The sequence below is a fragment of the Trichogramma pretiosum genome, unplaced genomic scaffold (genome assembly GCF_000599845.2).
Source record: "Trichogramma pretiosum strain Unisexual culture from Peru unplaced genomic scaffold, Tpre_2.0 scaffold33, whole genome shotgun sequence".
In the NCBI taxonomy this organism is placed as follows: Eukaryota; Metazoa; Arthropoda; class Insecta; order Hymenoptera; family Trichogrammatidae; genus Trichogramma; species Trichogramma pretiosum.
In genome coordinates this window covers 1,412,058-1,423,593 of record NW_019641610.1, presented here as the reverse complement: position 1 = coordinate 1,423,593, position 11,536 = coordinate 1,412,058, and the positions used below count along the sequence as shown (strand labels likewise).

Sequence of the window (11,536 nt, the reverse complement as noted above, 5' to 3'; positions counted from 1 at the left end):
CACTAAAATTAAATGTTTTTATGCAATAGTATGACGAAAAATGTCTTTTTTCGCACATTTTTTAGTGCGCAAAAGCGTTTTTGGACACTTGTGTGCGGTAAAATGCCTCATTTTGGACACGGGTGTGCGGTAAAACGCCTTATTTAAATGAACGTATTTTTCGCCTACTATTGCATAAATTTTGTATGCAACACGTGCCCAGCTTTTTGCGCACAGTGTGCGGGAAAAACACCCACTCGTGCCGGCATCGCCGGCACTCGTGTCTTTTTCGGCACACTCGTGCCCAAAAACGCCTTTTGGGCACTTGTTACATAAATAACTATTATTAATACTACATAAGAATACTGATATTGGAATTAAAGTATTTGGTTCGAGTCTTGATAAAAATGGTATAGCAGAGTACGGTTCGTGGTAATTATTCTCTGTCAATTTTTTTTTTTTTTAATATTAGTCTTTCTGAGGCAAACTTTTTACATTTCCACAGTATATGATCTATGGTTTCCTCAGACTGGTTGTCGCAATCACAGTATTTTGTTTCAGCAGGCTTTCCTGCTTAGGTTTTTGAAATCCTTAAATCATGGCTGAGATTTAGGCTTGAAATAATTTTTAAAGAAGTAGCTTCCAGTACTTTGTGAGGTATCAATGTCAGTTGATGCATCTTCTTGCAAGCTTTTCTGTTTCAAGTAGGAAAAAATGTCTGTGTTGGGAATGTCTATTTGTTCTGGCGTGCCAGATTCCGTCACAGTCTTCGCTGCGGAGTCCGCAAGTTCATTTCCACTTATATCCACATGGGACGGGACCCATATAAATTCCACTTTCTTGTTTTGTTGGTTGATATTATATAATTTAGATTTCATGTTTGATATCAAAAAGGATTTTGTTTTTAAGCTTGCAGCCGAAGAAAGAGCTTTCAGTACCGATTCAGAGTCTGTGAAAATTCTATATTGGGTTCCATCATGGTTGAGTATCTTATCCAAGACTGTATTTATGGCTGATGATTCTGCTGTAAAGATAGATGCAAGATCGTGAATTCTATAAGATACTTGGAAAGAATCACTGTCAGACCATGCAGCAAAGCCGCATCGACTTTTAAAACCATTCTCATTTTCTTCGTTGGAGTCAAGCCTAGAGCCGTCTGTATATATATCAATGACCTGTTCGTGCACATTCGAGATGTACAAGCTTTTAAAAGATTCACTGGGATTTTCTGAATTTCTGATGATTTTTCCCGAGGAGAGATCTACTGATGGAGCGGTGAATGCAAAGAAAAAGGGATTGCAATAGTTGTGATTTATGGCAGATCTATAAATAGAAAGATTAAAGAACCAGCATTCATTGTAACTTTCTAAAATCATGGGTTTACAGTGGTTGCTTTCATATAGTAGAGTCTCCGATATTTCCTTCAATGCCTCTAATTGCTCAATGATGTGATTATTATATGTAGACATTTGCTTGAGAATAAACTTGAAACTGAGAATTTTAAATCTACAAAAAAATGAAGGGACTTTGGTTTCTGTAGAAATCACATTCAATGGTGTGCTGTTGCGATATCCCATCGCAATTCTGAGACAAACGTTTTGTAGTTTTTGCAGTTTGTCGAAATTGTTTGGTGTACATGGTTGGATAAGAAAGCCACAATATTCGAGTTTGGATCTCACGAGCGATTTGTATAGAATGAGCATCGTTGACGGATCTGCTCCCCACCAGGTTCTTCTCAGACAGCTGAGGATGCAAACAGCGCTGTGTGCTTTGGATATCTTTTGATTTATATGTGATTGCCAAGTTAGCCTTTTGTCGAGCGTGATGCCCAGAAATGTTACAGTGTCCGACGGGAAAATTGTTTTGCCATCAATGTTCAATGATCGCAGCTTTAATTTTCTGCAGGTCTTGTTAAAGATTATTAATTGACATTTTTCTGGTGCAATAATCAGGCCTTTTGACTTCAAGTGGTCGCTGAGTTTTTTAGATGTTGTTTCCAACAGTGAGAGAGAGTGTTGAATATCGCTACCAGGTACGTAGATTGCGACGTCGTCCGCAAATTGTAGCATCTTGACCGGTTATTTAGCTAATGTGTCTATGTTTCTCGTGTATAATGCATGTAGAACAGGACTCAAGACGCTTCCTTGAGGTAGGCCTTTATTCACTGAGCGCGATGGTCCCAGGTGAGTTTCTATGGGTAGTACATTCCTTTGGTAAGTTAAGTTGTAGATAAACTTGATAAGTTTCGAAGGTAAGTTGAGGTTTTTAAGATCTAGCAAAAGGAGATCTGGAATGACATTGTCAAATGCTCCTTTTATGTCTAGAAATAGCGCCGTTAAACTTTCTTTTTTGAAAAAGGCCTGATGAATATCATTTGTGATAATTGCAACGTTATCTGCGCATGACTTATCTCTTCTAAATCCATATTGCGTCGAGGAAAAAATATCGTTTGTTTCGCACCAAAAGTTTAACCGAGTGTTTATCATGCGTTCCATTACTTTTAAGAGACAAGATGCCAGAGAGATGGGTCGCACTTTTTTCCTACAAGCCTTGGGAATGAAGGCAACGAGGTAGGTGTACCATGAATCTGGAAAAGTTCCTGAGTCGTATAAATCATTGTAGATACCCAATAGAACTCTCAAAAAATATTCTGGTAAGAATGACAATATGTTGTAATCAATTTTGTCGAACCCTGGAGCGACCAGCTCCTCTAAGGTAAAAGATTGTGAAATGAGATGTTGTTCTTGATCTTGATTATTGTCTTCATGCATAATACTTCTTATTTTGTCTGGCGGAGGCAGTAGAGATTCGTCTTTTGGAGAACACATGGCGTTAAGAGTTTCTTGGGCACTTGCATTTGCATTTTTATTGCTGGAAAGAGTAGCTGGTCGGTTTAGGCCGTTTTTAAAGAGTTTCACTTTGGCCCATACTTTTGAAATCTTGGTTTTGCTTGTAATGGGTTCTCAGAATTTTCTAAAAGATTTTCTTTTTTCTTCTTTTAAGGTGCGCCTAGTCATTGCTAGAGTCTTTTTATAGTCAATGAGTTTCTCCATGTCGCAGTAGAACTTAAGTGATTTGAACTTGGCTTTTCTGATTCGAATTGCCTTATCGCAATCACTGTTCCACCATACGCATGATGTTCGAGGTTTAGAGTCAGGCTTGGTTTGTACATTATTCTTCTTAAAATTACTCTTTGGCAATGATTCTATGATACAAGTATTTATGGTATTTACAAATTGCTCATATCTGTCGATGGCGTTTGAGTTTAAAAATTCAATGTTGCTAAATGTGTTTCTTTTTGCATTGAGCAAATCATTGAAAGTATCCCAGTTCAGTTTTTTTAAATTGAATCTATAGTCAATTTTTTGACTTAACTGAATATTGACGTTACCAGCAATCTCGATAGGGTAGTGATCGCTACCCCATGGATCGTCGAGCACTTGCCAATGGGTTAATATCAGCAAGAGATTGGTGGATATAAAGGTCAGGTCAATGTGTGATTGACTGTAGCCTTTGTCTGATAGAGTAAAATGAGTGGGAGAAGGGTCATTTAGGAGTGCAAATTTTTCTGAGTCAATGTTGTAGATGGCCTGTCCATAAGGGCAGTTTTTCTCACTTCCCCACCATGTATTGTGTGCATTGAAATCTCCTAGAAAAATGATTTTATCCAGATTATCTATTGCATCCATGAGAGCTTTCCACTCATTTCGCCACTGTGAGATAGAAGCGTTTACGTGGTGCGTTGGGCTTCTATAGTAGGCTATAATACTGAGAAAGCCTGATTCAGTGACCACACTTATTGCAGCAATTTCAATTTGTTGTAAATGGAGATTGGTGTCTATTTCCAGCGAATCGTACAGTATGTGATTTTTGATTAAGAAAAGAATGCCTCCTTTAGCATTCTTGGGTCTGTCGAACCTGACAGAATTAAATCCTTTTAGAAAACTTTCTAAGATAACGACAATGTCGTATGCATTTAAAAGTTTTACAGCTTCTGGTTTATGCTTGATGCCTCTCGCATTCCATTGAAGGATCTTGAGTTTAAAATTATCCATATTACTTAAAATTTTTATATTTATTGCTGGCCTCCATCTGAGCCGCTAGACTTTGAGCACCATCATAATTAATTTGCATTTCTTCATCACTCTTTGGTAGATTTAGGTTGTAGGCATTAAGCTTGTTCAGATTAGTATACTCGAGTTCATGTTCCTTATTATTACATTTGGCATTTTGCTTTCTTTCATCAGCGTTGTTTATTGTAGAGTTGACTGGCAGTAATTGTAGATTTGGCACTGTGATATCTGATTTGACAGGTACCTGAACTGAGTTTTGTTTTATTCTGACTATATTTCTTTATTTTATTTGGCGACCTAGTAACTTTATTAAATATATTCATGTTGGCCAAGTTGATTGGCTCTGTGGGCTGGGGTTAGTTGAGCATTTCTGCTACTTCTATGTTAGTCGTTTTTTCCATACATCCCCCATCCGATGCATAGTGATATGCGACGATTAGGGGTTCAGGGACTCATCTTTTTCTACTTGGTGAACCTCCGATCCTGTGCGATTGTCGTATCCCCTTTTTCAGAGCTGTCTTTTTTTACTTGGTCACACATTGCTGGCGTCTCCTCCTGAGTTAAGTATTTTTAGGACTCCCGGTCTAGTGCCATCTTGTGAGTGTGGTTCTCGCTTCCGGCGCTACCCTGTGAGTCTCCGTGAGTTTTTGATACTCCTTTCTGTTGTCATCTTGTGAGTGTGGTTCTCGCTTCAGGTGCCATCATGCGTCCACCAGCGAGCCTAGGCTCTCGCATCCGGCGCCATCTTGTGAGTGTGGTTCTCGCTTCTGATTTCATCATGGGAGTGTTGTGCTCCGTCTATTGGCAGCCTTGTGGGTCCTCGCCTCTGGCTCCTACTTATGGTTATCTTTTTCGCTTTCAGCTCGCACAGTGATCGGGATTTTTACCGCTTTGGAGGTTGATGACATAACCCGGGTCTTCTTTTTGTGTGGTACCCGCTCCACCTGGGGCACGGGCTCGACCACACCAGGCAAAAACGCGGCTCGATAATTCCCCCTCGGGATCCAACCCACGCCCTATGGCACACCTTGTATCAGCAGGCAAAAACTATACCCACTGATACCAAGGAGGCTGGTTGAAAGAGGTCGGAATGAACAAATTTTTTATTCCAAAATTTTGTTTTTCAAAATTTTTCATGTTCCGTTTTCAATATTCCGATTTTCAAACATTCAGAATTTTACACATTCCGAACATTCATTATTCCTAATATTTATCGTTCCGAAATGTGAACATGGCTCAACAATATTTTTTCTTAATTTTTAATAAATTGTTTTTAAATGCAGGATTGAGGTATCGCTCCCACCTTAAGTCTCCCCTCGACCAGTTGGGTTACTTAGGTTACTTCGGTTACTCGGCAAATAATGTCCCTTCAAACGGTACAACTCAAATTATTTACATCCCAACATCATTTCCGGAAATTAAAATTGTATATAAGTCTCCCCTCGATCAGTTAGGTTATTTGGGTTACTTGGGTTATCTGGGTTACTTGGGTAATATGGGTTACTTGAGTTACTTGGATAACTCGGCCGAAAATACTCCCTTTAACAGGTACAAGTTAAACTAACAACCCAACTTCTTTCCCGATAAAAGAAATTTGATTTATGTCTTCCCTCGATTAGTATGCTTACTTGGGCTATATGGGCTATATGGGTTACTTGGGTTACTTGGGTTATATGGGGTTACTTGAGTTACTTGGGTTATATCGGTTACTTGGGTTATATGGGTTATATGGGTTATATGAGTTACTTGAGTTACTTGGGTTATATGAGTTACTTGGGTTACTTGGGTTACTTGGGTTATATGGGGTTACTTGAGTTACTTGGGTTATATCGGTTACTTAGGTTATATGGGTTATATGGGTTACTTGGGTTACTTGGGGTTACTTTGGTTACTTGGGTTATATGAGTTACTTGGGTTACTTGGGTTATATGGGTTATATGGGTTACTTGGGTTACTTGGGGTTACTTTGGTTACTTGGGTTATATAAGTTACTTGGGTTACTTGGGTTATATGGGTTACATGCGTTACTTGGGTTATATGGGTTACTTGGGTTACTTGGGGTTACTTGGGTTACTTGGGTCATATGAGTTACTTGGGTTACTTGGGTTACTTGGGTTATATGGGTTACTTGGGTTATATGGGTTACATGGGTTACTTGGGTTACTTGGGTTATATGAGTTACTTGGGTTACTTGGGTTATATGGGTTATATGGGTTATATTGGTTATATGGGTTACTTGGATTATTTGGCCAAAAATGCTTCCTTCAACAGGTACCAGTTAATATAGCAACCCAACATCATTTACGATAAAAAAACCTGATTTATTCTCCTCTGGATCAGTTTTGTTACTTGGGTTACATGGGTTACTTGGGTTACTTTGGTTATCTGGGTTACTTGGGTTACTTGGGCGAAAATGCTTTCTTCAATAGATACACATCAAACTAACATCCCAACATCTTTTACGGTAATAAAAATTTGATATCAGTCTTTCTTCGATCAGTTTGGTTAAGTGGGTTTTTTTTCAGAGAAAAAGGGAATCTTTAGATAAATATGTAGAGTGCTGTCTTAAGAGACCTGTTATAACCTGCTGGAACACTCTATATGATTGTTTTGCATAAACTTGTAAATTGAAAGACCCCTTCCTTCTACATGAATTCTGGATAGTCATTGGAAGCCAAAGCAATTCGTTTTAAACCAAATCAATCCTGATTATGTAGAGTAATATATGAAATGGTCCACTGTACTCGCCAAGGCAATCGATAAACTACAAGCAGAGAATAACTGTTATTTTGGATGTGTATTGTCGACATTATTTTAAAATCACAGTGGCTGATGTTATAGAAAGTTCAGATATCGAGTTGTGTAAACCACTATTGTCTGATCTATTAGAAAATCTTGAGGATCGATTTACAGATTATTTTAATGTTCGTGGACCAGGAGTAAATGCTGCTAAAGCAGCCTTTTTAAACCCGCAGTTCAAGTTGAAATGGCTTAAAGCTCTGGACGATGAAACTCAAAAAAGTTTATTTTCTTGTGACAAGTCTCATGTCACAGGAACAGATGGACGTAGAGGTACCCGAAGAAGCAGAAGATAAATATTACAATTCTGAGTTTCTAAATAAACCCTGACGGAAAAAAAAGTTGTTCAAGAAAGAGTATAAGAAGAAGTTAAAACTATCATATTAAATTGTAAAATGTAATAAAACGTAAAAAAATGTAAAATGTAAAATAAGTAAAATTGTAACATCAAGAGGTGCGGTAGCACCTAGCCGGCAAAGTATAAAAAAAAAAATATTAAAAAATTTAAGATTATTATTACAGAATTTTATGTTTTTTTACACTTTTTTAGTTTCTCCATGTAACTTTCATGAGCTTGAATTCATACGGGTTTTCATTTCTATGATCGGTAAACAAATGTAATAAACTGTAATAAAGAGTAAAAGGGTGTAGAAACGTATCAAGTGTCCAAAATCGTTAGTAATCTTACATTTTTTTACACTTTTTCACTTTTTATCACAGTTCACAACATTATTATGCACTTTATTTGAAAAAAAATGTCCGCTGGGGAAAATTATGACACAAATCAAGCTCCGTTAGTACCTGAAATTGGTGAAACTGACAACTTATTATTATATTTGAATCAAAAGTCAAATAATTTAGAGCTTTTACAGAAATTTCCACGGGTGCAAAAGCCATTCATGCAGCACAATACATTACTACCATCTTCAGCGCCTGTGGAAAGACTGTTTTGCTACATTATTGGACCTCCCAAAATAAAATCGATCGTCACAAACAATGTTTGAGAAGCGAGTCCTCTGTAAAGCCAATAACACAAAACTTTTTTTGTAAAAAAAAAATTTCTTACTTTATTTTTATATTTTCTATTATTATAATAATTTAATACTTAGATGTTTAATACTTAGATATTAATGAAAATAAATAAATTGTATAAATAAAAGACATTTTCATGTCATCTTTAATTAACTTTTCATTTATTTATACTTTATCATTACTATTATATGTGGGTTCCATTTTATAAACATTTTATTCGGATTTTTATGATAATTAACTCAGTAATTGATAATTAATAACTGATTGATTCAATTACCAGTTACCAGTTTAGTAATTGATAACTTAATCATTCATTTGTTTATTCATCGATAGTAACTTATAAGTGAATCAACCAGTTACCTGTTATTTATCTGGTAAATAATAACTAATTCAATCAGTTATAAGTTAATAATTGAGTAACTATTAACTGAATCATAAGTTATCAGTTCTTTAATTATTAACTTATAACTGAATTATTTAGTTATCAGTTAACTATAAAGTTCAATTAAATAATCAATTAACTACCTGCAACACTGGTCGAGAGCAGGGAAAAATACAAGAACAATTGAAGGTAATTCTTCGCCACGATATTGGATCCGATTTCCGTTGAGAGATACTCGTTGAATTCAGTGAACTCGTCGAAACGCTAAAAATATTTTGAATTATGGATTATTACAACCTGCATCGCCTTGAATCTACCGAATAAAATTAGCGCTTGCATTGTATTTAAGAAATTCTGATTTCGCAAAATTTTTATATCCTCAAACTCACTGTGGGCACTGCAATTCGGACGGATTGCGGCGCAGATTCATGCTAAAGCCGTATAGTAGACTTCTTCAAAGTGATAGTCACCTAGAAAGTCGTCATAGCGCTTGCGCAGCATTCGGCCTGTCTGATACTCTCGTTGGAAGCCGACCTTCGCAGGCAGACGTGGCGAGGAAAACAAAAAAAAATTAATGTTTTGCAACTGTGATAAATGTATTTTTTTATCGGTACTTACCTTTGTAAGCTCTCCGTAGCCGTGCTTCCGATGAATCGCGTCATACGGATCGTTGTTGTAGATCTCCCCTTTGGTGCAGGCTCGATCTCCATGGCGAAACCACAGCAGGATCAAATTTAATTGAACTTAAAAAACTATTTAAAAGTAAAAGGCTTACAAAAAATAAACTATTGAAACTTACAACTTTCAACAGTTCCAATTTCAAGCTGTTCGCCGCACCATATAGTAAGAACGCAAAAAAAGTTGTGCACAAATTCATTGTTCTAAGCAAAGGTCGTACGCGAGCACTGGCCGGGTAGAACAGCGGCACGGGTACTGTTTTGATTATTTCCCAATGCTTCGTTTTTTAATAAACAAATGAAAATTATTAGCCCGGCTCTTTAATCGTCGTATGTTTCCGAAATTTTTTTGTTCTCCGTTGAATCGCGTTCGGGTTCGAGTGCCTTTACACCCAACTTCGTAAATAATTGTCCCAACTGTGAAAATAAAAGTCAGAGAAGTCAACGTTATTAATCGAATTGCAGCTGTATTTTTTCAATGGTTTGTGTAATACAAGCAAATCTTAAGTCTTGCTGATGCGGTTGTACGCTCGTTATAAAGACCAAGTTTGATAGTAAGTCGTCCTCAAGTTATACACAACCGAACCTGTACCGATTTTATCCTTTTCTTGCCTCTTTCTGACACTTTGGTGGTTGAATGCTTTATCGATGAATGTTTGTATGTTCCAAATACTATGTGGAATAGTTAAACGATATGTTACCTGAGAAAAGAGTAATGAGTCGAAATACCTTAGCAAAGTACACGTCATTCGATATAAAAACCATGCAAATTTTCTTGGAGCTCGTACAGTTTTTCATCGAGTGCAGGAATTGAGCTCGCAGCTGAGACGATCTGTCCGGGGTAAACGAGCTACCAAAAATTAACGCTCGCTCTTCGTGCCTCGGTTTTCGTTGCGCTCGATCTTCCGTTCGCGCTTATATATCCTTCTGTTCATTGCAGTGTTTTGGTGAAAAATTCTCTCTCTTTCTTACTCTCTTCTGCTTGTGCAAACACTTAACGATGTCGGCCCTCACCGAGAACAAAATTCACGCGCGTACGGGACCTTTGTCGGGTTTTGTCACCTAACAATTGGCGGTTTGGCCGGAGCTTTCTTTTCTTCGTCTCTCTCTCTCTCTCTCTCTCTCCTTGCATTCCTCCTCGCGCGAGCAATTCCCGCGCGCTCAGAGATTCGTTAGCGTTGCTCGGCTGTATATATAAATGCGCGCAGTCACCTTTTGTTTCGCAGCTGAATAAGTGTAAAGAGAAGAGAAGAGGCCAGTGCGAGCTCGTTTTTGGGGTTATTTATTAGGGGGCTCGCTTCTATAACGTCAGCTCGAGGATGTGTGCGCCAGTTTCTTCGAGATATATATCCCTGCAGGATCCTTTTTTCGGCAAAGATTGCGCGTGAGAAAACCATGTATTAATTCGCTACAATATCGTCCCTAGGCTTCATTTGGAGCATTTCACGAATATCTCTTACTACGCTCTTTTTTTACCTTCTGTTACTTGCAGCTAAGAGCATGAATTCTTATCACAATTGTATAACAAGATTCATTTAATTTTCACTATCAGGCGTCCCGGGTTAGTTTCTAAAATTAAATTGCATAAAACATCTCTACTATCTTCCAGCGCGGTGCAATATAAAACTCTAAATGCAGAGCATGTATCCACGTAATTAAAAACGAAATCAGCACATTGCAAGAGAAAAAAATGGGCAGAAAAACAGCGAAAGAATTGCAGGTTTTCTTTTAGCTCGATACACATTTTTCGGTTTGTCATTGGTTTATGACTGGTGTTTTCACGATGTTTACTTGACAATAATAATGTGAGTGACTATGAAACAATTGTGTGCTTTGAAACAAAACATCAGAGATGTCTTAAATTACAGAAAACGTACGAATGATATAGCCAAGCGTTTAACGAGTAAAACATCATTTAATTTATACGACGTGTCGTTGAAATTCTCGCACGTCTTTTATATTTTTTCCTTGCCCACAATTTAATTAAAATGAAATTTCTTCAGGAATTATCCTTTTAATTTTCTCAGCGGAAAAGGTCGGCATTGCACATCGGAAGATATAATTATTAAAGAAAAATTATTTCTCTTGTTTATCGTACAAGCCATTTGGTTAATTATAGATAAAGCGTCTCCTCGCATATAAAACGACACACGGTCGCGGGTCGAGAGTTATTTACGCTCGAGTGAAAAAAAGCGCGGGCGCGTTCGGATAATCTTGAGCGCGCCGCGCACGGCAAGTGTATTTAAGTTCGTGCGTGTGTACATAGGTGTTTGTGTGCATACAAATGCACGACGACGAGGGGGCGCGGATTATTTCGCTATCGCGCGCTCGCCTAATGAAGAGGGTAATGAAGCAATGTGTATATTTGTGTATGTGTGTTATGTGTGTGTGTGCGTGTGTGTGTGTATTCACGAGCAGCTGGTATACGCATGTATATTTGGAAAACACCGGCTGATGTTACTGGCTGCTGCTCCGCACGATCCGGCGTATAGACACTCGCGCGCGCATATCTACACGCCAATGACTCTCAAGGTATAAAATGCACCGAACTCGCTGCACTTTGCATTTTAATGCGTTTCGGCTCAGTGTGTTGT

General features: G+C 37.8%; 1 protein-coding gene across 1 annotated transcript; it reads right to left on the bottom strand.

The window, feature by feature from the left end:
• Positions 1-575: 575 nt before the first annotated feature.
• Positions 576-2,048, bottom strand: LOC106648701. Its single transcript, XM_014365779.1, has one exon. The coding sequence runs from the start codon at positions 2,046-2,048 to the stop codon at positions 576-578; it is 1,473 nt and encodes a 490-aa protein (XP_014221265.1).
• Between the last annotated feature and the right edge of the window lie 9,488 nt (positions 2,049-11,536).